Source organism: Saccoglossus kowalevskii, chromosome 20, assembly GCF_978046115.1.
Source record: "Saccoglossus kowalevskii chromosome 20, keSacKowa6.1, whole genome shotgun sequence".
In the NCBI taxonomy this organism is placed as follows: Eukaryota; Metazoa; Hemichordata; class Enteropneusta; family Harrimaniidae; genus Saccoglossus; species Saccoglossus kowalevskii.
This window is the reverse complement of record NC_140660.1, coordinates 9,310,075-9,336,607: the sequence shown is the minus strand read 5'-3', so window position 1 is coordinate 9,336,607 and position 26,533 is coordinate 9,310,075. Positions and strand designations below refer to the sequence as shown.

Here is a 26,533-nt window from a genome sequence, read left to right as displayed (position 1 = left end):
TTCCAATATTATGCCATATCTTAAATTGTAGGCTGGTAAATAATGGGCCACTTTGTTGATCTAAATTATTTCAAAAATCTGGGTTTTAAATCTGGGTGTCAAAAAAAGCAATTTTTCTTCAGTTCCATGGAATTGTTCTAAAAATAGCGATTATTGAAAAAAATTAGGACAAGTTTCTCGAAGTACGTCACTGTAACACACATAATAATGCTATTGGTGTTATTGGATAATAGTTCCATGATCAACAGTGTCATGCATTTCATGATCAAGTTCCTAAAAATCATAAGTAGTCTTCTACCTGAATGTAAAGGTGTGTGTTATTTTTCCAGTGAGAAAGGGGGGGGGGGTGATTGTTGACAATGGGTGATAGTGAGTGGACACAGCCCTAGGAGACGACGGTGGAATGCAGTGCTTTCTGCTTAACAAATACCTTCATTTCAATTCTTTTGAATGAGCACGCATAATTAGATACTAAAATTTAAAATGTCAGTTCATTTCCTTGTCACTGACCTATGTTAGGAGTATGCAGTTGTTACATCTTCCAATTTAAAAGTTTTGTGTCATATTTCTTTCAAACGAAATGACGACCCAACATTTTGCCTATACCATATTTGTTCCATTAGAAGCGCATACATTTTGCACTGGATTATTAACCTTTTCACCACCAGACTTTCCTGCCCAAATTATTCTGTCCGTTTTCTTATATTCTTCAATATTTGTCCCAAAATGAACCCTAATTTTGGAGCCAACAGACAAAATTTGAGTAAATTTTCAGTTTTTACTCAAAAAATTTTGCTATTTTTTGTCAAAATCTTCTGAAGAAAAGTGCAGACTATAAACAGGATAATTTTGTAAATTTGTGATGAAAACAGGGAGGGTGGGGAAAAAGTACGACTTATTTTGACCAAAAATATACTTCTGTCATTTGCGTATTAAAAGTCTATGCTGAAAGAGCAAAATACAGTAATTTTCTGTAACATTTTGAATATTTTTTGACATAATTTCCATTTGATAAAAATTTTAGAAAAATGTGAAAATAATGTATGCAGGTTTTGTTTTGTGAATGAACAGTTGACTTTGGTGCTCAGTGGTTTAATGTTATTTTAACCCAGAATTGTGAGAAGTGTCTTAGGGTAGTGTCAGGTTTGGTGGGGGGGGGGTCAATGTCTTGTAAAAGTAAAATCAACAAACGTCCAACACCAGCCCATAATTAACTTGTAAAACCACTTTGACTAAGACGAACAATTTTTACAAGATTACAATAGAAACTGATTGATTGTTGTCAGTTTAGAGTACATCCTGGAATGTGTAAACTCTTTATGAATATAAATTGTAATACTGTAAAATTCTTTATTTTCGCTTGGAATTAATTTTCGCTATTTTCTCTGAAGGAATGATTCAGTGAAAATAAAATCCAGCAAGTATAACTTATATATTTTACATTCCACTCATCGAAAATCAGTGAAAATAAATTCCATACAAAACACTTTTCAGCGAAAATTAATTCCAGCTAAAATAATGTATTTCACAGTACCTCAGGTCACTTTCTTGACCTTTGAATGTCACATCCTGGTACATTCATTAGTATCAAAATCAAAAATGATTTTTTTTATTGATATTTCAGCAAAATTTCATGGACTTGATTTTTTTTTGTCTACTTGAGTAAAATACTTCCGTTAGGAGCAAAAAGAAACATTAAAATGACCTACTGTGAAATACTTTATTTTGGCTGGAATTAATTTTCCCTGTAAAGACATTATGGGTGTTTTGTATGGAATTTATTTTCACTGATTTTTGACAAGTTGAATGTAAAATATAGGAAAAAAGGTATAATCGCTGGATTTTATTTTCACTGAATCATTCCTTCAGCGAAAATAGCAAAAATTAATTCCAAGCGAAAATAAAGTATTTTACAGTAATTGTCCAAGTTTGTGATGATGTCATACTAACAAAAGCACCAGGATGTGTGACCTTTAGGGGGTCATGAAAGTGGACTATAAAAATGAAATAAATAGGATAATTTTCACGTATTATCTTATATGAATATAAGGTTATTACGAGGATACCGAAAAGTATGCACGAAGACAGTACAGTGAGAGTATCCACCGACGCGCAGCAGAGGTTGATGCAGTGGCGTACTGTGCGAGTGCGTTTATGTTTACCCAATCAAACTTTTACAAGTTTTGTGTGACGCCATTGATCAGAGCAGGTTCCAATTACGGAATAAACTCCTTAACACAGATCACTGTACAGCCTTACATGCTACAACCTTTTCACCACCAGTTCTCTCTTTATCTCACAAATTGACAAAATAGTCCCGTTTGTCTGCACTATCTTTCAAAAGATTTGCACAAAAATACCAAATCTTTTGAGTAAAAAATATAAATTGATTCAAATTTTGTCTTCCAAAATTAGGGCTCATTTCCAGAAGTATTACAGAATTTTAGAAAAAAGAACAGAATAATTTGGGCGAGAAAGTCTGGTGGTGAAAATGTTAAATCAATACACAGACAATGTAATCCCATTTATATATTCTGTTTATTTACAAATCATACTTCACACATTACAGATGATACACTCACTAAAAATCTGGAAATCTCAAATCAAATAGATTTGGAAGTCAGAACAATCATATAAGTTTACATAACATTAGGATAAAATAAAATACTAGTATCGAAGAAAAAAAAAATAAACGCAAATGAATATATATCATCCTACTGTAAACTGCTTTATTTTCACAAGCGAGAAATTTTCATGAATTCAGAGTACGTGAAAATCATGAAATTTGTAGCAATGACAATTTTTTTCGGGTCCTGTGACCTGAGTGCTATGACTTTCGCATCATTTCGTCACAAAAGACAAAATATCCGGTAAGCGTCAAAATTACAAGCAGTGAAAAATAAGCGGTTTACAGTACACAGCGTTGGAACCACTGGCTTTACAGCGACTTAAAAGTGTATTTTTCATAATTTTTTTTCAATTCATGTAATTACGAGGTAAAATGACCTTTGTGTTATCAAGTACATACATTGTGAACATAGTTTAGAGGCAAATAAAATATAAAAAACATTTCAAGTTATTGACATGCCATTATTACAACTATAATCTATGTGACCTGATAACAAATGTGCGTTCAATGAAGACACATTTTGTGAGCGTCTCGCACAATTTTTGACCAAACGTTTCGTCATTTGCAAAAGTTGTGTTACCTAATAACACTATGAAGTGACTCACCGACATAGCAAAAATGGCGAAAAGGTTTACTCATCTGGTATTAAAACAAAGGTCAGTTCGGCTTGATATTACATGCACTAAAGAAAAATATGTTAAAAGTGTTACTTGCGACTCTTTAACAATTCATACCCATGTGAATTTCAGACTTCAAAGAAATGCAACTCATACGAAACTTTATTTTTCACACGAGAATAATTTTCATAAAGCAGGTCTCTTCAAACACAGTCAGCTGGCATGCAAGTGATAATCAAATAAATGTGATTAATCTCTCGATAGATATTTACTATATGGGGGCAGCCGTCTTGAATATGGTTTAAAAACCAATTAAGCCAAATAACAGGTTTTTCAGATTCCTACAGAGAAAAAATACAAAACTTTCACACCCAAATGACCATATATAATTTTAAGCCCATATTTTTGTTTTTTTGGCGTGTAAAATCCCATGCATATGAACACCGGATTACACGAAGAACACTTTCCTGGGGTATTTGAAACCAAAATTATCATTTAAGACTAATTATTTTGTCACTAATTAGCTTCTTACCATTGACAGATAATTTTGGTTTCAAATAACCCAGGAAAGTGTTCCAGGTTTTTATGTCATTTTGTGTTCATATACAAAAGAATTTTTCAAACAAAAACAATGAATTCAGATGAATTTGTTGGCTTAATATTACCCCAACAGATCATTTGGTTGTGAATGCTTGGTATTTTTTATTTCCCTGATTTGTAAGAATCTGAAAAACTTGTTCTGCTTTCTTTAGTTTCAAGACATATTCAGAATGGCTGCCCCATATAGTAATATCGGTTAATTGATTGCATTTATTTTATTATCACTTGTACGCCAGCTGACTGTGTATTCAAAGTTACACAAGCCTTGGGACTATTTAGGTAACACTATATTCGGTCTGAATTTATATAAATCGTAAGAAATATCGCCGTCAATTGTCAGCATGTCTAAATGCTAGCCATCAATTAGGCTACCCATTTTTGTATTCTAAGAGACACAATACATGTGAATTCACAAAGATTTGATTCTGATCTGAATTACTACCATCAACAGTAATTCAAATCCTTGTTTTTTTCTACATGTGAATTCACAAAGATTTGATTCTGATCTGAATTACTACCATCAACAGTAATTCAAATCCTTGTTTTTTTCTACATGTGAATTCACAAAGATTTGATTCTGATCTGAATTACTGCCATCAACAGTAATTCAAATCCTTGTTTTTTTCTACATGTGAATTCACAAAGATTTGATTCTGTTTTGAATTACTGCCATCAGCAGTAATTCAGATATTTGTTTTTTCTACATGTGAATTCACAAAGATTTGATTCTGATCTGAATTACTGCCATCAGCAGTAATTCAGATATTTGTTTTTTTACATGTGAATTCACAAAGATTTGATTCTGATTTGAATTACTGCCATCAGCAGTAATTCAGATATTTGTTTTTTCTACATGTGAATTCACAAAGATTTGATTCTGATCTGAATTACTGCCATCAGCAGTAATTCAGATATTTGTTTTTTTACATGTGAATTCACAAAGATTTGATTCTGATTTGAATTACTGCCATCAGCAGTAATTCAGATATTTGTTTTTTCTACATGTGAATTCACAAAGATTTGATTCTGATCTGAATTACTGCCATCAACAGTAATTCAAATCCTTGTTTTTTTCTACATGTGAATTCACAAAGATTTGATTCTGATCTGAATTACTGCCATCAACAGTAATTCAAATCCTTGTTTTTTTCTACATGTGAATTCACAAAGATTTGATTCTGATCTGAATTACTGCCATCAACAGTAATTCAAATCCTTGTTTTTTTCGACATGTGAATTCACAAAGATTTGATTCTGATTTGAATTACTGCCATCAATAGTAATTCAAATCCTTGTTTCTTTCGACATGTGAATTCACAAAGATTTGATTCTGATTTGAATTACTTTCACCAGCAGTAATTCAAATCCTTCTTTTCTCTGGCAATGCTCACAAATTCAGACTATCCCATACTTCATATAATAGTCCTAAGAACCCAATAAGTGCAACTTTAAAACAACAAAGTCAAAATGACACTCATCTAATTTCATTCTTATGAAAGCCCGAAACTCATATAGGTAAATTTATATCAGCAAAATAGTTTACAATATTATTTGACACAGGTCTTCCCAGAATGCCACAGAACGTCAATAACGAAAAGGAATAACATTTTACAGGGAAACACTGAGTCATGTGCCATTGGATCCAAACATCAATTCTCACTTCAAAACACTAAAATTAAAATATATAAAATAACTCACCCTGACGATGTTACTCCACTACTCACTTGTAAATAGTATAATCATGTCTGAAGAAATAACTGGTCAAACCATTTGGGGAGAGGTGAGGTGGAATGGGGTGAGGTGAGGTGCAAGAAAAAATAAACATAATTGTAAAACCATAATCCAAGTATTTATGAACATTACTGGAAAACAGAAAAAATAATATTTATTAGTTATAGATAATTTAATAAAAATCTAAAAGGATATGCAAATTTTGCGATTCAACGCATTCCCAAAAATTATGCATAAAACAAAGTATGTAGACAACAACGTATTCTCGGGGGCGGAGCTACATCATAGAATGTTCTACGTTTCTATCACATGCACCACTGTACCATGTATTTCTATGGGCTCTGCACGAGCTGCTGTGGAACGCCGGTCGAAGAGCCGGTGAAAACAGCACAAACTGAAGTTCAATTTAAACGCGAACAACAAAATATATAGATATATGTTGCACACCTAGGGGTTATCTCAAATCCAGTTTTCTGAGTTTTTCGGCCTCTCAAGATGGTTGCCAGACGGTGAAAATCCCCGGATGTTCGCTCTCGAGAATACAACGAAAGTTTTTGAAAAATATTGTTATGCATATAAATTATACATATTACCACTTGTGACATTTGTTGACAGTTGTCAATATCTGAAACCTGATATTTTGCAGGTTATTGAATATCATAAACACTATGTAAATTATTATACATATTATGTAGTATTTGATGCTTCTCTGTTCGAGAATACAGCACTATCACACCATGAGGCATTATCAAACGATTAGGGGATAAGCCTGATATTAAAGGTCAGTACATTACAATTTATGCGTAAATTAATTAACATCCAAGCTGACATTGCCTTTGCATAAAAACTTAAAGCAGTCTCAAAGCAGGTATAATTGTCAACTTATTCTTAGTAGTATTTACCAATGTTATTAATATAGGATAAATTTAGACGATTACTCTGCACAGCAATCTAAGTTAGTTCAATCCAAGCTTGCTAAATGTTAAACTATAATCAAACCAAACTCTATTCACTTAAATATAACACTTAATTAACAGTCAATATTGGCAAAATTAATAAAATATGTAAATATGAAGTAATATGACATAAGCAAAACAACTAAAGAATAAACCAATAAAAACAAAAAGTTTTGATTAATAAAGTTGATTTCTTCATATATGTGGTTAGTTTTACTATTTGTAAATTTTGTAAAAACCAAATCATTTTAATTTGTAACAATTTTTAGAAGACCCATAACAGGAGGAAACTGTGGATAATATATTCGTAATCCATTCCTTTGATTAAATGGTCTAAAGAGCCTTATCAAATTTTAATTTTTACTTCTGAAAAACTGTAATTAACGTTTCACCATTTTCAAAAAAGTGATAAATTGAAAATAGATATTGGAACATGCAAAAGATGAAGATAAACATTGACTGAATATTACTTTTTGACATTTATTGTAGGTTTATAACAGTATATGGCCACCAAATGAAAGAAAATATGAATTTAGTTCAATGCTGAATTAAAAGAAAAACAAAAAACCATAAATTCAGTTGCTATATTTTCTTGATATAGGCACAAAATTGATTAGAATTGATTATAATAATTTTTCTGGATGTTGAAATGATTAACTGATTTGCAAATGTTAAGTCATGAATAAAAGCAAACTAAAATAAAGATATAATAGAATTCAGACATGTTTTGAATTACAATTCAATTCCATTGGTTGTCCTATCAATAATGAGATAAATTTAGTGGAAAATAACAATTGGCAGGTAAAATCACACTCTCCCTGGTCAAACTAGTAGGGGCGCTCCCTGGCGACTACCTAGCTTAGTGATAAAAGACTGCAAAGGAGAATAGCAAAAGAAATAATTTATGTTGAGGTGAACATTTCACTAGAAATCACATTTTTTTAAAGTCTGCACGAAAAAAAAAAAAAAATTGAGAACAGAAAATAAGTTGCATGTCAAAAGCAAAAATCTAGAGTAAGCTGCGAAAACAAAATTTTTTTTCATGAGTCATCAAATTATATACGAGTTGGAAACGTTTCCAAAGTGAAGAAAATTTAAATTTAAAAAAAAATTAAATTTAAATTTTCTTCACTTTGATTTATTCCCGTTCAAAATGAGTCTGCACGTGGTTTTCAAACGCGTCCTGATCACACGAGTCTTTCGGGAACTGTTTGCGACACATCGGACATACCCGTCCAAAGTGACTCTGTACGTGCTGCTCAAATGTATCAGAAGGACACGAAGGAGGAAAGAGAAGATTGCATTCTGGGCACCATCTAGCAGCCCTGTCAGCGGGGAATTCTTGCGCATCGTGGAATTCAGTAGCAACGTCATCTCTAAAAGAGACAATAATTAATGGATCAGTGAGGTTTTCAAGACATCTTGGTGGCAACTAGATTTCTCAAGTTCATCTGATTTTTTTGAAATTTGAAACTTCACAATATTATACAAATAGCACTAACAACAATAAAATTTGCCGAAACTTATCAACACTCGTTCAAATGTTCAAAAGCCAAATTTTCCCCTAAACGTGGTAAGTAAGCTATGTCACCAACATTGCCATGTTCAAGGTTTGGACGTTACATGTGAACACTTTTCAATGTTTTTCTTGGATGCAGAAGCACTACAGAGCATGACAAAAATAGAAACCTATCAATATAATTTCATGATTATAGTATAATTAATGTGCCAAACAATGGTAAACATGGTAAAAGCACACATGTACATGTACGTTGAAATTGACAACTCATTGCACGCTAACGTAGAAATCGACAACCCCCTGCACATGCTAAGGCTGTACAAGGGCAATGGGACGAAACCTTTTTAAAACGAATGAGAATTAGGATGAAAATAAATTGGGACGAATGTGTTTGGATGAATATAAATTGGGAAAAATTGACTGTGAATTCTCGGATATCCTCATATAAACTGAAGCCAAACAAAATAAGAGAGGTCAGAAATACTTTTTTATAAAATTAGAAGTTTAGAACTGTTTCAGATTTACCAATTTTTTGACTCCACCACTTTTGTGTTTGGGTCTATGGCAGTAATATGTAAAAGTTTGCTAACCACTTTTCTTATTTACGAAGTAAGTTACAAGTAAGATTTAAATCTCCAAGGATTACTAATGCATCTTACTGATGAGTTAGAAATTTGTACCTTTCTTCTGGAACGTGCCCGTCAACTTGTATTGTGACCGTTTCTTGTGGAGTCACAGCGTCGGGTTCATCATACACATCACTGTCACTCTGATCAGCTGCATCAGCAGCGGTACGTGTTTCGTTCTTGACAGCAGCTAGTTTGGCTTGTGGTAATACAGTCGGACGCATTGGTGGCGGTAAGGGAGCGGATGCCGCTGCAGCTCCAAAGCACTCTGGTAGCAGGTCTGGTGTTGTTGGTGGCACCATTGGCATCACGTAACCAGGGCGTGGGCGCGGTGGTGGGATTGGTGGTGGGATCGATCGGGGACTGTGCATATTGTAGTGGATTCCCCTAGTTACTACTTCGTGTTGTCTACGTAACTCTCGTGCTTCGTCAACATACGGGTTTATAAACATGTTTTCAAAAGGATTGGCTGCTGGGGCGTTGTTGTTATTGATGCTTTCTGGCATTCTCAGTGACATGTTAGAATTCTCAACCTGTTTTAGCAGACTCACATATGCTTCATCTTTGTCTTGTTTTTCTTTAATTTCTCTCTTCAATTCTTCTCTCAGAAGCATTGTCTCTTCCTGATGAAATACAAGAAATTAACAAAAATGTATTAATTAACAACAAAATAATTAAGCTGCACCATTCAGTCTCACCAGTCAGATCTGAGGGGTCATTGCCCTTATGACTTTGCTGTGTGGTGTGGATCAGCTTGAACGGGCTTTATGCTCTCTGTACATAATAAGTTTGGTTATTAAGCATACATGTCAGGTGGCCAAGGGGAAGACATGCTGTGACGTGAAGCTAGGTGATTAGGTGCTGTATATGAGCATCAGTTGGAGTCACATAGTATTAACCCTTCCATATAGATGATGTCATTTACTAATGCCACACAATGCTGTCTAGTGATATTTCAAGGGGAACCTGGAAAACCCACGGATTGCACCAATGAATTATGGGACACTATTGTTTATGTTGTTTACAATGTTAATCTATCTTTTGTTATCCATTGTAATTTTAATCCAGAAAGCAAATTTGTTGTGAGATTAGGCTTAAATGGAGAAGCCCAAGATGTATATTGCTTTTTGGTCCAGATTGGTGTGTCCTCTGGGTCCAGATTGGTGTGTCCTCTGGGTCCAGATTGGTGTGTCCTCTGGGTCCAGAGTGGTGTGTCCTCTGGGTCCAGAGTGGTGTGTCCTCTGGGTCAAGAGTGGTGTGTCCTCTGGGTCAAGAGTGGTGTGTCCTCTGGATCAAGAGTGGTGTGTCCTCTGGGTCAAGAGTGGTGTGTCCTCTGGGTCAAGAGTGGTGTGTCCTCTGGGTCAAGAGTGGTGTGTCCTCTGCGTCCAGAGTGGTGTGTCCTCTGCGTCCAGAGTGGTGTGTCCTCTGAGTGCAGAGTGGTGTGTCCTCTGAGTGCAGAGTGGTGTGTCCTCTGTGTCCAGAGTGGTGTGTCCTCTGGGTCCAGAGTGGTGTGTCCTCTGGGTCCAGAGTGGTGTGTCCTCTGGGTCCAGAGTGGTGTGTCCTCTGGGTCCAGAGTGGTGTGTCCTCTGGGTCCAGAGTGGTGTGTCCTCTGGGCCCAGAGTGGTGTGTCCTCTGGGTCCAGAGTGGTGTGTCCTCTGGGTCCAGAGTGGTGTGTCCTCTGGGTCCAGAGTGGTGTGTCCTCTGGGTCCAGAGTGGTGTGTCCTCTGGGTCCAGAGTGGTGTGTCCTCTGGGTCCAGAGTGGTGTGTCCTCTGGGTCCAGAGTGGTGTGTCCTCTGGGTCCAGAGTGGTGTGTCCTCTGGGTCCAGAGTGGTGTGTCCTCTGGGTCCAGAATGGTGTGTCCTCTGGGTCCAGAGTGGTGTGTCCTCTGGGTCCAGAGTGGTGTGTCCTCTGGGTCCAGAGTTGTGTGTCCTCTGGGTGCAGTGTGGTGTGTCCTCTGGGTGCAGAGTGGTGTGTCCTCTGGGTCCAGAGTGGTGTGTCCTCTGGGTCCAGAGTGGTGTGTCCTCTGGGTCCAGAGTGGTGTGTCCTCTGGGTCCAGAGTGGTGTGTCCTCTGGGTGCAGTGTGGTGTGTCCTCTGGGTGCAGAGTGGTGTGTCCTCTGGGTCCAGAGTGGTGTGTCCTCTGGGTCCAGAGTGGTGTGCCCTCTGGGTCCAGAGTGGTGTGTCCTCTGGGTCCAGAGTGGTGTGTCCTCTGGGTCCAGAGTGGTGTGTCCTCTGGGTCCAGAGTGGTGTGTCCTCTGGGTCCAGAGTGGTGTGTCCTCTGGGTGCAGAGTGGTGTGTCCTCTGGGTGCAGAGTGGTGTGTCCTCTGGGTGCAGAGTGGTGTGTCCTCTGGGTGCAGAGTGGTGTGTCCTCTGGGTCAAGAGTGGTGTGTCCTCTGGGTCAAGAGTGGTGTGTCCTCTGGGTTCAGAGTGGTGTGTCCTCTGGGTCCAGAGTGGTGTGTCCTCTGGGTCCAGAGTGGTGTGTCCTCTGGGTCCAGAGTGGTGTGTCCTCTGGGTCCAGAGTGGTGTGTCCTCTGGGTCCAGAGTGGTGTGTCCTCTGGGTCCAGAGTGGTGTGTCCTCTGGGTCCAGAGTGGTGTGTCCTCTGGGTCCAGAGTGGTGTGTCCTCTGGGTCCAGAGTGGTGTGTCCTCTGGGTCCAGAGTGGTGTGTCCTCTGGGTCCAGAGTGGTGTGTCCTCTGGGTGCAGAGTGGTGTGTCCTCTGGGTGCAGAGTGGTGTGTCCTCTGGGTGCAGAGTGGTGTGTCCTCTGGGTCCAGAGTGGTGTGTCCTCTGGGTCCAGAGTGGTGTGTCCTCTGGGTCCAGAGTGGTGTGTCCTCTGGGTCCAGAGTGGTGTGTCCTCTGGGTCCAGAGTGGTGTGTCCTCTGGGTCCAGAGTGGTGTGTCCTCTGGGTCCAGAGTGGTGTGTCCTCTGGGTCCAGAGTGGTGTGTCCTCTGGGTCCAGAGTGGTGTGTCCTCTGGGTCAAGAGTGGTGTGTCCTCTGGGTCAAGAGTGGTGTGTCCTCTGGATCAAGAGTGGTGTGTCCTCTGGGTCAAGAGTGGTGTGTCCTCTGGGTCCAGAGTGGTGTGTCCTCTGGGTCCAGAGTGGTGTGTCCTCTGGGTCAAGAGTGGTGTGTCCTCTGGGTCAAGAGTGGTGTGTCCTCTGGATCAAGAGTGGTGTGTCCTCTGGGTCAAGAGTGGTGTGTCCTCTGGGTCAAGAGTGGTGTGTCCTCTGGGTCAAGAGTGGTGTGTCCTCTGCGTCCAGAGTGGTGTGTCCTCTGCGTCCAGAGTGGTGTGTCCTCTGAGTGCAGAGTGGTGTGTCCTCTGAGTGCAGAGTGGTGTGTCCTCTGTGTCCAGAGTGGTGTGTCCTCTGGGTCCAGAGTGGTGTGTCCTCTGGGTCCAGAGTGGTGTGTCCTCTGGGTCCAGAGTGGTGTGTCCTCTGGGTCCAGAGTGGTGTGTCCTCTGGGTCCAGAGTGGTGTGTCCTCTGGGCCCAGAGTGGTGTGTCCTCTGGGTCCAGAGTGGTGTGTCCTCTGGGTCCAGAGTGGTGTGTCCTCTGGGTCCAGAGTGGTGTGTCCTCTGGGTCCAGAGTGGTGTGTCCTCTGGGTCCAGAGTGGTGTGTCCTCTGGGTCCAGAGTGGTGTGTCCTCTGGGTCCAGAGTGGTGTGTCCTCTGGGTCCAGAGTGGTGTGTCCTCTGGGTCCAGAGTGGTGTGTCCTCTGGGTCCAGAATGGTGTGTCCTCTGGGTCCAGAGTGGTGTGTCCTCTGGGTCCAGAGTGGTGTGTCCTCTGGGTCCAGAGTTGTGTGTCCTCTGGGTGCAGTGTGGTGTGTCCTCTGGGTGCAGAGTGGTGTGTCCTCTGGGTCCAGAGTGGTGTGTCCTCTGGGTCCAGAGTGGTGTGTCCTCTGGGTCCAGAGTGGTGTGTCCTCTGGGTCCAGAGTGGTGTGTCCTCTGGGTGCAGTGTGGTGTGTCCTCTGGGTGCAGAGTGGTGTGTCCTCTGGGTCCAGAGTGGTGTGTCCTCTGGGTCCAGAGTGGTGTGCCCTCTGGGTCCAGAGTGGTGTGTCCTCTGGGTCCAGAGTGGTGTGTCCTCTGGGTCCAGAGTGGTGTGTCCTCTGGGTCCAGAGTGGTGTGTCCTCTGGGTGCAGAGTGGTGTGTCCTCTGGGTGCAGAGTGGTGTGTCCTCTGGGTGCAGAGTGGTGTGTCCTCTGGGTGCAGAGTGGTGTGTCCTCTGGGTGCAGAGTGGTGTGTCCTCTGGGTCAAGAGTGGTGTGTCCTCTGGGTTCAGAGTGGTGTGTCCTCTGGGTGCAGAGTGGTGTGTCCTCTGGGTCCAGAGTGGTGTGTCCTCTGGGTCCAGAGTGGTGTGTCCTCTGGGTGCAGAGTGGTGTGTCCTCTGGGTCCAGAGTGGTGTGTCCTCTGGGTCCAGAGTGGTGTGTCCTCTGGGTCCAGAGTGGTGTGTCCTCTGGGTCCAGAGTGGTGTGTCCTCTGGGTCCAGAGTGGTGTGTCCTCTGGGTCCAGAGTGGTGTGTCCTCTGGGTCCAGAGTGGTGTGTCCTCTGGGTCCAGAGTGGTGTGTCCTCTGGGTGCAGAGTGGTGTGTCCTCTGGGTGCAGAGTGGTGTGTCCTCTGGGTGCAGAGTGGTGTGTCCTCTGGGTCCAGAGTGGTGTGTCCTCTGGGTCCAGAGTGGTGTGTCCTCTGGGTCCAGAGTGGTGTGTCCTCTGGGTCCAGAGTGGTGTGTCCTCTGGGTCCAGAGTGGTGTGTCCTCTGGGTCCAGAGTGGTGTGTCCTCTGGGTCCAGAGTGGTGTGTCCTCTGGGTCCAGAGTGGTGTGTCCTCTGGGTCCAGAGTGGTGTGTCCTCTGGGTCCAGAGTGGTGTGTCCTCTGGGTCCAGAGTGGTGTGTCCTCTGCGTCCAGAGTGGTGTGTCCTCTGGGTCCAGAGTGGTGTGTCCTCTGGGTCCAGAGTGGTGTGTCCTCTGGGTGCAGTGTGGTGTGTCCTCTGGGTGCAGAGTGGTGTGTCCTCTGGGTGCAGAGTGGTGTGTACTCTGGGTGCAGAGTGGTGTGTCCTCTGGGTGCAGAGTGGTGTGTCCTCTGGGTCTAGAGTGGTGTGTCCTCTGGGTCCAGAGTGGTGTGTCCTCTGGGTCCAGAGTGGTGTGTCCTCTGGGTCCAGAGTGGTGTGTCCTCTGGGTCCAGAGTGGTGTGCGATGCAACTAATTATGCTAATTTCCATGATGCAACAGGTGATCTTACTAAAGGTTTTGAAAATGAAATTTGACAAGACATGAAATGTCACAGTCCCCATTATTTGATTATAAAGTAGTACAAGGAACATCTGCAAACAGGTGAATGAATATGTACTCTATGTGGGTACAACTCATCATAAAGTGATTTCCCATAATCTAGTTTTGTAGTGACAACTAAAAACTTCCACTGACCCATGTTCAGAATCTCAGAGTACACAAGTGCAACAAAACTATTTGTCATACATGTATACTTGCTCAAGAAACTGCATTCATAAATCTGAGTGAATCTTGATGTACATGACTTCTTTGTTAATCAGGTCTTAGTATATTACCAGGACCTGGGTTTGTTTCAACATCACCACTGGGCATCAGAATCATTCTCATGTTGTCAAATACAATTTTTTATTAATACAGTAAGGTTTATCATTTAAAATGTATTCATTGTACATAGAACAACATCTGTTAATTTAAACAATTGTAAAAGCTATGTTTTCAGAGCAAGTACATGTAATAATTAAGGAAGCCAGTAAAGGTTGGTCTGCTCATAACCTTCAATGGAGAAGTAACAATAATTGTTTGAAGTCTTTTTAGTGCAGTGATATTATTGCATTTCATCATTATTAATGGGTATAAAATACTGTAAACCATTTAATTTTCACTTCTAGATATATTCAGGATTCTATGAAATTTCAATAAAGTCCCTGACACTCCATGTTGTAGGAACCCAGAAAAAATTGCCTTGCAAAATTGAAGCAGTTCACAGCACCACTGTAAAAAAAAAAGTTTAAAATGAGTATTGTTAAAGATATACACATGTGGGTTCATAAGACATATGTACCAATCTGAGCGGTTCTAGAGATTAGTATCACAAGATTTTACTCTCTGTGATTCAATATCAGCCCTATGCATAACGCTGTGTTGATCAGGCGAACTAATTGACAATGGCCCTACAGGTATCGCTATGCAATCACAGTAGTTTTGTATTCTTCTTGCATTTCGACCATGGAAAAATATTTGTTTTTGAGAGTGGCCGAATTATTAGAAGAAAAACAGAAACTATTTTTTTTTAGTATAAATTCTAGTAACTGAAATGCAGGATTGGTAAAGAACAAGACAATAAGCAAGATTGATAAACCTTCAGCGAGCACTCCTGAAATTTCAGATCATTGGTACCATGTTTTTGGATACATTCAATAAAATTGGGTTATTTATTTGATGTAACGAAACATGCATTCACAGCAGACGGAAATTCGTTTGAGATGTTACTGGATTTTTGTATTCAGTTTTCCATTTCAACCACCATCATCACTTAGTATAAAGCTGAGATCATGCATAAATGCACAGTGTAGTGCCACCAGAAAACCAATTGCTTGAGAATATTTTGCACCATTACACCATTTCAAATATTATATTAATTCACAGACAACAAAATAAAGATTTCAATAACATATAAGTTTTCCCACAGTTGATGATTGTATGGCAATTACATGGCTTCACCAGTTTTACTCTGGAAGAAGTTGGAAACAGATAACAGGAAGGGGCTACAAGGCTACATCTTTTTTTTTTGAATTTGAATCAAGCATGATTTTTAATTTTTTTTTTTTTACAAATGTCTATTTCAGGGCAACAGAAACAAAAACAATAAATGTGTAGGTAGGAATTTTAACAATTGCACAAATAATATTGGATGAAAACGTCATTACCGATATAAATCATAATTCTGTTCAAATTAAAAATAAGATCACATTTAATTTAGTCAGTTTTCATAATTAAATACATAATAACATGTACTTATAAATTTGAATAAGGTTCAACGGCTTTTTCATTTAGTGCCAGTTTATACACCATAAAACTTCTGGTTTAGGTGTCACACTCAAAGAGTGAAAGGCCTTTGGTTTGGCATCGCGAAATGTTGGAATTGAATCCCCCCAAAAATTCAGTAAAGTTTACGAAAAGTAAAGTATTTTCTAAAAGAAGTTTCGAATAAATACAAACACGAATACATTGCTTAGTTGTTACATGGAGGGGTTTATAGTTCCATGGTTGTTAGTACCGGTAGCAAATGATCACGGTAGCACAATCTGGTCATTCTGTGTTTCGCAAGTGAATAACTTACTTGTTTTCGAAGTATTGCAATTGTTTATTATTATTCAGTAATGATTATAATACGCACAAAAAAATAATTCGTTGAATTTTTATGAATTGGAAGTAATATTCAACTTAGTTTCATCGTAAACGAATGATTTCGGTCGAATGTAAATGTGATGCGATATCCGCCATGTTATTTCAGTACACGTGGTCATTTAAATATGTTAATGACGGCTCAGTGACCTCGTGGTGAACGCAACAGGGGATTCACCGATGTTTAGCAAGATCTTTATGCTTTGATTTTGACGGGGAAAACGGCATGATTTTTTTTAAATCGAAAAATTAGTTGTTTTCAAAAAATAAACTGAGCATTCAAAGAATAATTTAACATTGTTCACAGAAATAACAGCCCATTGTCGAAACGAAGCTTACCCATTCACGCTATTCACAATAAACATGATACTCTTGAATATGTGTCAATGACTACGGTAAAATATAAATTAGACTCTTTTAGGCATCAGGAGTGAATGAAATATCCAAAACATTAAAAAAAAAAACTGCCGAAAAAACGGGCGATTTCACGGTCCGTTCACAGACTGTGGTCCGTTGCAGACTGCTCGACCGACCGTCCATACACGTGTTGTCACTGTACATCCGCCATGTTGAATCGCACAAGATCGCCAAAATCTTCATTGCAACTAACAGTTCAATGCTCACAACATAAAAAATACGAATATAATCATAGGCAACCTGCTATTATATGATGAATAAATTGATCGACACAGGGAAATTCCCCCCCCCCCCCCCGAGTTGTGAATATTTCGGAAATCGCTACACAAGCAAAAGACCGGAAAACGATTTACCGGTACTTGAAAACTATGTCCTCGTGAATTAATCGTTCGTGTACAATAATTTGACAGGGTATACAATTCACAAACTAGTTTCGTAGATTAGAGACAATTGTTTGCGTTTTTTGGTTTTTCACAAGAATATAAAGCTGGCAATCATCATAATATTCACGTCCGTACGTCACGAAATGTACACCAATCGTACCCCAATAAACTGGAAAACTTACCTTTGCAAACACGTCTCGTATGCCGCCTTCTTGAAGTTCTTGAAATCAAATAAAGTTACTAGTTCTTCTAGTAACGAGTGAATGAGACCACTGAGCCGAACAGAATACATGTATAAACAGTACTATAATAAATTGCACGCAATGGAGAAATCACGTGCCGTAATAACAGCAGCCTTACTCACAGATCTAATCTACTGTAAAATATTTTATTTCAGCTGGAATTATCATTCGCTGAAAAGACTTTTTCTGGGTGTTTTGTATTGAATTTATTTTCATTGATTTTTGACAAGTTGACTGTAAAATATAAGAAAAGGGTATATTCGCTGGATTTTATTTTAACTGAAACATTCCTTCAGCGAAAATAGCAAAAAAATGTTGCAAGCAAAAATAAAGTATTTTACAGTAATTAATTTATTCTGAGCATGCGCAGACGTTTTGTCAATGTTGCCGGGAGAGGCAATTTTTGATAAAATCATGAAAAAGACCCACTTGGGATTTTCAGATCTGGAAAAAAAATTACGTGCATACTCGGAGGGGACATGTTCATCAACCTGCCAAGTTTCACTGATATCTGCTGTAGAATTTCTGAGAAAATGTTGGAGACGGAATTATGGACATAACCTGAATTATTAGTCCCCTTTTCAGGCTGCGCCTGAACGGGGACTAATAAAATGAAATTCACTTTATAAACAAAGAAAGCCTCAAAATAATAAATCAGGTGCTACAACAGTTCAGTTTGTGATTTCAGAGGTCACAGCCACATAGAATCTTGAATTTGTCTTGAATACTGGATAATACTTTATTTTACCTGGAATTATTTTTGGCTGAAAAGACTTTTTGGGTGTTTTGTATGGAATTTATTTTCACTAATTTTTGATGAGCTGAATGGAAAAGAGGTATATTCGCTGCAATTTACTTTCGCTGAAAATTGCAAAAAATTAATTCCAAGCGAAAATAAAGTATTTTACAGTACTTCTCCCTTCAGCAGTCACCGAGGTAACCCAACTTGACTTTGGGGATTCCATTTTGACCAATGTCCTAACAAAATCAGTTCTATAGAGAACGCACTATAAAGACCCCAACCCGGTTGAATACTTGTGTCTTACCTCCTGTGCTTCATTTTGTCTCTTAGCCTCCTTAATTTTCTTTTTCAGTTCATTCAATTCCTTCTCAGCATCTGCATATCGCTTCACCGAATCCTGGTATTTTTCATCCAATTCCAAGACTTTCATTTCTGTTTTTTCCATATTTGTCTTCTCACTCTGAAAATAAAATTATTCCATGTAAAACCATGCACATACTTCTTTTCTTTGTATTTCATAGTACTTTTTGGAGTCAGAAGTTGCCCATCAGAAGGATGCAAGGGGGGGGGGGGGGGTGATCTACTATGCAAAATGTGTATCTTTCACTTTGTTTTGAACTGGATTTTTTTTTTATGATGTTACTGTAATTTGTTTTTGGTACTTTTATCTAACGAGTTGTATTTTCTTTTTATAAATATTGTTTTGTTTTGTAATATTAGGAAAATATAGTAGTGACATAGCATTACCATGAGGACACACGTTAACATGTGCGAATGAGACGAGTTTTGGATGTATATAGCGGACACACTAGCATCATCATCCGAATCATGCGATTATGTTAGGTAAATGTAAACATACTCTCCATGTGGCAATGGCTGAATAAATGAACCTTTGGCTGGTGAAGATGCACTAGCATTAAACTGAACAATTCTACATTGATTGATAATAAGTTTGGGAAAGATTGGATAAAAATTATTATTAAAGTTATCACAACGCAAACCTGAAATACTTAAAGCAGGAGAGTAGTCACACGCTAAGAACGCAAAGGCTCATGGGTAGCCGTTTTTTTTGTAAACAATGACACGCTATGGCCATCTGACGCATGCACAGGTGACGACTCCCCCGCTTTAATGATAAAAAACAACAACAGGTCCAACACCATGCAGACAAGCTACCCCCTCCTCTCCCCTCTCCCGATCCTTCCATTTCAATGCAGCAAAAATTAAAGAAGGATGGTCCCTCAAGGGGGTGCAGATAAATGCTGTAACAGCAGATTGTAAAATTTTAACAAACCTGCAAGATTTCTTCGTATCTCTTGCATTGTTCGTTTCTTTCCTCCAATGCCTTAGCGAGGTCATTCAACTGTACATGCAGCATACTGTTGTAACTCTCTTCCTGTTCACTGTCAGCGGCCTGCACACCGCTCTCTTTGGTTGCTATGGCTACAGCACCTTGTAAAGCGTCACTTTCAGCTATGTGAAAAAATTCATGGCAAATGTGAATGAGGTCATAAGGGATCGAACATTAAAAATTATGGGGTTGCTGGAAGAGCATACCCAGCACAATTTTTTGTTCGCAGTGCCTTGTCTGAACATTTTTAATTTTTCGTGTACCAACCAACATGTAATTCCTTTTTCACTCTTGGTGTTCAGTTTGCAGATATTTGTTTTAACAAATCTTTCAGCCTGCCCCATGATTTCAAATGGTCGATCCCTAAAACATTGTGTCACATTATTGAGTTTGTCACAATTACTAAAGAATTATTAAAACCAAAACTGATGTAATCACAGGAAGTTTTCAGCTCATGAAGCAGATTAATTTTCTGAGTGCCAAATTCAACTTTTATAATAAATAACAAATTTTGTAAATTTTTTTTTCAAAATTTCGATGAAGATTTGTAAGCAATATAAAATTATGACCATTATTAAATTAAATTATAGAAAAATTCATAAAAACAACAAAGTGAACTGTTCAATTTTCATTATTGTGAACTAATGTATTTTCACTTGGAAATTATTTTTCGCTATTTTTGCTGAAGGAATAAATCAGTGAAAATGGAATACAGTGAAAATACCTTTTTTCCCATATTTTACTTAAAACTTATCAGAAAACTGAAAACAAACTTCATACAAAACAGTCAAAATTTTGTTTCAGCAAAAATTAATTTCAGCTTAAAATAAAGGATGTTTCAGTACAGGTAAGGACAATTTGAAAACATTGCATACATTGAGGTTGTTTCTGAGAATGACATTTCGTATTATTCACTGTCACTTCCAGTGTTAACACAAAAGATCAATGTTATAAATGCTACAAAATCAAAAAATTGAAAAATATGCAGGAGTTGCATAATATTAGCTAACAATGCTGTGAGGTAGCTTGTAATATTATTATAAGAAGACTTGAAATTGTCTCAACCAGTCTGCCAATCATGATGCACTTTACTTTTTAAATAGGTTTGACAACCAATCAAATTCAGGCTTATACAACATAGACAAATACTCACTGGTCACAGACTTTCTCTTAATTTTCTTTATCTTAGTCGTCAGCTTTTGGCACTCTTTGTACTTTTCTTTCCATGCCTCGGCTCCCATATTCAATCGTTCACGTAAGTCTTCTATCTCGCGAGTTAAATCGCTGTTCTGAAGTTCTATCGCCACTTGTTTCGTTACCAATTCTGAGCGTTCCTTTACGCAGCCCTCGTGTTGTTTTTTCAGTTTGTTGTACTTCTGACGCATGTGTTTGTTTGCTTCTTGGAGTGCATACAGCGGACCTTCTTGCTGTTTTCCAAGAGTGTGGACCTCATTTACCAACTTCTCCTTTTCCTACATGGAAAAAACAACAAAACATATTTATTTATTTATTTATTTGCAATTTCTCTATGGAAAACTGACTTAATTTTAAATCTAAATAAAAGTAATGTTTACTCAAATTAAATCAGGAACTTGATAGTTAACACTATTGTTTATTCTATGAAGGTATTACAAGAAAACCACAAAGTATGCAGGAAGGCTGTACAGCACAATAGTGGACACAGGCTACATTTGCGTTCAATGATGCCACAAAAAAGGTATGTTAGTACCCCTCCAACCACCCTTAACTCTTACACTAACCCCCCCCCCCATTTCAATGACATACGCCACCTCTAGATAACTATAGGTGACCTTAGGAGGGACATATACAATTAAATTTGAGATTACTGAAGGGAAGAGTAGTAGGGAATGGGTTAGATTAAGGGTTAGGGGCGGAGGTACATAAAGTACTTTTTCCGAAGTCCCTGCTGTCTCTCCTGACCTTTTTTTTTTTTTCACTAATTGCAAATACATAAACAAACCGGTCTCCCAAACCAAATACGAGGTGTTGGGGGGAGGGGGGGCAGACAAGCACTGCCTGAATTTACATAGTTGAGCAAATAGTCGGCTCTGAGAATCTAAAAACCCTGACCTCCCGAATGTGAGCCGAACAGGCAACCATTACTCATTCGATAGAATAAAGAGAAGTTAGCTGAGGAATTCAAAGCCACATACTTTTTGACGTGAAGTGAACACACTGTACTATGCCCAGAGTTCTAAATCATGCATTTACCTTTGCTAACTGAGTCAGTCCATCTCGCAGAGCTCGGATTTCCTCCTGTAGTTCTGCCTCTTTCTCAGCACTCATAGACTTCTGTCGCTTGAATTTGGTTTTCATAGTTAGGACTTCTCCAGTTTTATCCTGAAAAAACACAAGATGCACATGATAATAGTTGTAAACAAAATAACACTACTGTAAATTATTCGCTGTTTTTTAATTTCATTATTTTTGTTGAAAAGTAAAATTTGCTAAAGTAAATCCAAATGAACATAAATCATAACAATAGAATTTATTTTTCCTGCCAACTAGTAACCATTCGTAACCGGCCCACAAACCCGTGCATGATTGTGTTAGAAAAGCTGTATGTCACTGCAGTTAAATCAAGTCATTTGATTGGGCTTGCCAAGGAGCTGGTGCCACCAACCAGCGTTGCTGTGTCATAACTGTGAAGGTCTAGGATCATTACAGATTAAAACGATGGCGGCATGTAGGCTTTGCGCTGATTCACCGAGAGTCAAGAACAGAGGGTCTATATTGGTTGACGCATTTCTAAAATTTCTTATTCAAACATCAAAAAATATTTGTAGGCAAGTGAATGCCTAAATATTTGTACAAACAGTGTTTTAGTAAACTGACAAAACTATCGTAACTGATAACATATCGACTTTACCTGAATTTTACCAAGTATTGTGTCGTTTCTGTCATGAATTCTGATTGGGTGATGCAAATGAGACGAAGTGAATCTTATAATGAGGGTGTGGGACATACAGGAAATCATGGTGAAATCTGCCAAGGGTTATTAATGAGGCTTCGGCTGAATAAATGGTCCTTGGCTGACAAAGAAGTATATACACTAGCTACATTGATATAGGAATAGGTCAGCCCATACTGTTAAAAGGTGGTGGCCGTCACGCTGCATCCTGTTCGATATGGGACTCACAGCGACGTACACAACGGGTGTAAAATACATTGTTTGTTTACATGAAATTCGAACATGTGCTGCGCGACGACCACCGCCCTTTAAGTACTAGGTACATCATGAGATGGTTACACCCAGAAGCACAATATCATGTGTGCATGTCTACATTACACCCCATATCCAACATTGCATGCGAAGCAGCATATTTTCGACATCTGGGAAAATGGTTCATATCGGCATAGAGAGCTACAAATATATGTTTTTGATACTTACTTCCAAGTTAGTTGACAGGTTTTGTTGTACTTGTCTAAGAGTTTCCAGTTCAGTAGTAACCAGTTTCTTCGTGTCTTCCAATGCGGCTATCTTGTCTTCATAGTTCTTGACCTTGTCTTCCAGGGATAGGATGTGTGTCTGTGATCAGAGATAATTCATGACACAAACAGTCAGTATTTCACATCAAAAACTGCAAATACACTTAAACCTTGTAATAAACCCTTTGTTGTGTTTGCCTTACTACTGTAAAATACTTTATTTTCGCTTGGAATTTATTTTCGTTATTTTCGCTGAAGGGATGATTCCGTGAAAATAAAATCCAGTGAATATAATTTTTTTCCTATTTTTTCCTATTTTCCTAAACTCATCAAAAATCAGTGAAAAAAAATTCCACACAAAACGCCCAAAAAGCCTTTTCAGCGAAAATAAAGTATTCCACAGTATTTCAGAGAAGTGGACTATGGGTGACACCAATGCCGTTGATATCATTTTTTTATCTTAGTCGTTCATAAATGAAGATCAAGTTTTTGAGAGATTTTAATCGATAAAAGGTGAAGAACGACTTCACAATCTAACACAGTTGTCAATTTTATCGACTTAGACCACTTTCCCGGAAGTAGCAAGACTGGCGTGCAGAAATTCTCCTGCTTTGCCATGGCGGAAAATACAAACATACAAGTTTGCAGATATTCGGTGGAAGGGAATTTTATTTCAGTGATGTTGATTGGTACACCCAGAAGCACAATATCACAAGTACACGTATACGTTACACCCCATATTTGGTGAAACAGCATATGTTCAATTTCAAAAAAAATGGTTGATAATGAATTTTCTCTTGCTTAAAATAAACCCAAGGTATTAATTGCTAAAATAAATTATTTTCACAGTAATGTTTTCAAATAAATGCATCAAAGGTTGCTTCAGATCAACAAAACATCCTCTGAAACAGAAAACGAACATTTCCCTAATCTACCATATTTGGTATACTTCACTGGTGTGCAAAGTTGACAAAAAATAATGTGTGCGGAGAGCTAGGATTTAAACTGACAAACATGATGACGAGAAAAAAAAATTTTTTTTTGAGCCTTACCTTGTCAGCATTTGTCACATGCAGTTGTCGTTCAAATTTCTTTTTTTCTTCATCAACAACTGACTTGAGTTGAATAGAATCTTCTTTTGTTTTAACCAAAGCGGCGTCATTCTCTGATAACTGACCACGTAAAGTCTCAATCTCCTCTTTTAATTTAATATTCTCTTTCTCAGAGGTTGTGAAATGGTCCTATCAAGGAAAATACAATGTCCCTGTTAGTCTTAGTGTAATTGTTTGGTGGTTGTTTTCTTAGAACTCAAATTAGTTTCATTAACATAATTAATTGCAGAAAGTTGCAAACATAGGTCTATCATCACAGATACTAATAAACATTTTCAGTTCACTTAAGGGGGGAGGAAAACAGCCTTCTGTTCTTGGGAGCAATCGTCCTGGCATTATCAGCACTAGTTCAAAAACTGTTGCATAATCATTGCCCACAAGGAACACATAACAAGGGCAACAAGAGAAGAGAACACTAGTATTTTATCTTTGATTTCCAAAATGTGCAACAGCAACTAGAGACTTGGTACTGTAACCCCCCCCCCCCCCCAAGTAGAAACATGTGTGCGATGTCTAATCACCACTAAAACAAAATTTTAATTTTTGGTATCACTCAAGGCCACTTTATTTTATTTTTGAAGGCCTTCTAAGACAGTGAGCGGTATTCTTGAAATCATATAATGTTGGAAATGCCGAAATCCATCCAATGCAGCAAATCCAACCATCTTGTATAACTGTTTGGTACACAGCAATTCTTTTCACAAAGTTTAGTGCACATCATTCAACAACATTCACACAAACAGTGCGAGAACAGTGCGAGAACAGCTCATCAAAAACAAGCAACATGTTGTTCTTGTCAGTCATTAGAAAATATTCAGTCTAGGAAAAGTGAACGCCACTTCACCTACCATAAAATCTATAATAGAAGTCGCATCCCTAATAGAAGTTGCACCCATTCTTTTTGCACAATTGAGAACTTCACCATTTTTATTTGCGTAGATGCTCTAATAGAAGCTGCATCCCATTAAAATGTTGCAATGCAACAGGCATTGCAACATTTTAATAGAAAACTAAGCTTCTAGTACAGATTTTACTGTACTTTACTTTATCCTTGTTTTTTCAATTATAATTATAACGAAAATATCAAGGTTTACTGGAGGGGCATCAAGGTTTTCTGGAGGGGCATCAAGATTTTCTGGAGGGGCATCAAGATTTTCTGGAGGGGCATCTAGACAATAGCCTCCAATGATTTCATGAAGTTAAAAATTTTGCTTGATAATCATGGATAATGCAAGAAGAATCTTTTGCAAACCGTATAAATATAAACTTACTTTGTATAACTCTATCTGTTCCTCCAACTCGACTATTTTCTTCTCCAACTCCACTTTCTCATTACATATGTCCAGCAGTGTAGCTTCACTCTGTTTCATTTCGTCTTTCAATTTTGCCAACTCGACTGCGAGGGCGTCCTTTTCTTCCATATTCTCCTTCAACATCATCTCCATTTGTTTAACTCTGGCTTCGAACACCGATTTTTCCTTCTCCATAGCTCCACTGCTACTTAAAGCTTTCTAAACACAGTATCAGAAGAAATATTGAAAACAAGTGCATTTTATGAAAGGCAAATAGAGTAAACTTAGTGTTGAAAGCGTTAATAAATCTTTAGCTTTATTAATCAGTCAGGCCCTATATTTTAGTATTTTGTAGTAAAGTGTCAATAAGATTCAATAAATCTTTAGCTTTATTAATCAGTCAGGCCCTATATTTTAGCATTTTGTAGTAAAGTGTCAATAAGATTCAATAAATCTTTCACTGTATTCACCAACCAGTCCCTAGTCCACATTCTGGTGTCCAGATGATTTAATAAATCTTTTACTTGATTAACCAGCCAGTCCCTGTTTATTGACTTACCTTATACCATCCTTCAATTTGCACATAGTTCTTGTCCTTCTCGTCGATCTCATGCTCTAGTTTTTCGATTCTCTTAAGCACTTCGTCTTTTTCCTCTTCACACTTGTTGAGTTGTCCCTGAAAGTTGCTTTTCTCTTCTTCTGTCTGCTTCAATTTGTCTTTCAAATTGGCCAACTCAACCGTGAGGGCGTCCTTCTCCTCCACGTTTTCCTTCATCATGACCTCCATTTTTTTAACTCTGGCTTCAAACACACATTTTTCATTCTCCATAGCCCCACAGCTACTTAAAGCTTTCTAAAAATGGCAGACAGAAATTAACACAGTTAAACCTTGCTCTATTAAATCTGCATTTTTATTAATAAAAATACACTAGCATTTTCTATACACTAATTAAAATATTTCTTATTTTGACCACATAAGCAAATTCAATAACCCTCAATAAACATAAATTGCACACAGTTTTCTTTAGCTATATCTATCCATCAAAAAATTGTAAGATATACAAATAAATTATGCAGGTGATTTTGGTATTCAATACTTTGTTAACTTTATTAATCAACCAGGGCCAGACTTCCAAGATGAAGTAAATTGCTTTAATTTCTATAGATATAAATTTTTACAAATTTTGAGTTTGTGAAATTTGCAAGATATTGTGGTGGAGCCTTTTGTGAAGATTTTTTCACTGGAGCCTTTTTCAGTGATACACAGTCATAGTATGTACCTTTCATGAAATTTTGAAATGAAAATTCCTACCACTAAATACTGAAATTACGAAAATTCCTACCACCAAATAATGAAATTACGAAAATTCCTACTTAAGATGAAGTGATTAAATTTTTTGTAGTCCAATTGTACTTTTCACAATAAATCATTAACTTTATTAATCTACCAGTCCCAGTGCAGATGTAAATTATA

General features: G+C 38.3%; 1 protein-coding gene across 1 annotated transcript in view; it reads right to left on the bottom strand.

Moving 5' to 3' along the window:
- Window positions 1-2,519: 2,519 nt before the first annotated feature.
- Window positions 2,520-26,533, bottom strand: part of LOC100376291 (uncharacterized) — a 49,064-nt gene continuing 25,050 nt past the window's right edge. The window contains exons 5-14 of the mRNA XM_085494608.1: window positions 25,619-25,912; window positions 25,039-25,278; window positions 23,708-23,896; window positions 22,618-22,755; window positions 21,438-21,566; window positions 20,359-20,677; window positions 19,149-19,327; window positions 18,159-18,314; window positions 8,733-9,301; window positions 2,520-7,909 (exon numbers count right to left, since the gene is read on the bottom strand). Coding sequence (XP_085350734.1) covers window positions 7,672-7,909; window positions 8,733-9,301; window positions 18,159-18,314; window positions 19,149-19,327; window positions 20,359-20,677; window positions 21,438-21,566; window positions 22,618-22,755; window positions 23,708-23,896; window positions 25,039-25,278; window positions 25,619-25,912 — 2,451 coding nt within the window. The 3' untranslated portion in view covers window positions 2,520-7,671. The remainder of the gene's footprint in view (window positions 7,910-8,732; window positions 9,302-18,158; window positions 18,315-19,148; window positions 19,328-20,358; window positions 20,678-21,437; window positions 21,567-22,617; window positions 22,756-23,707; window positions 23,897-25,038; window positions 25,279-25,618; window positions 25,913-26,533) is intronic.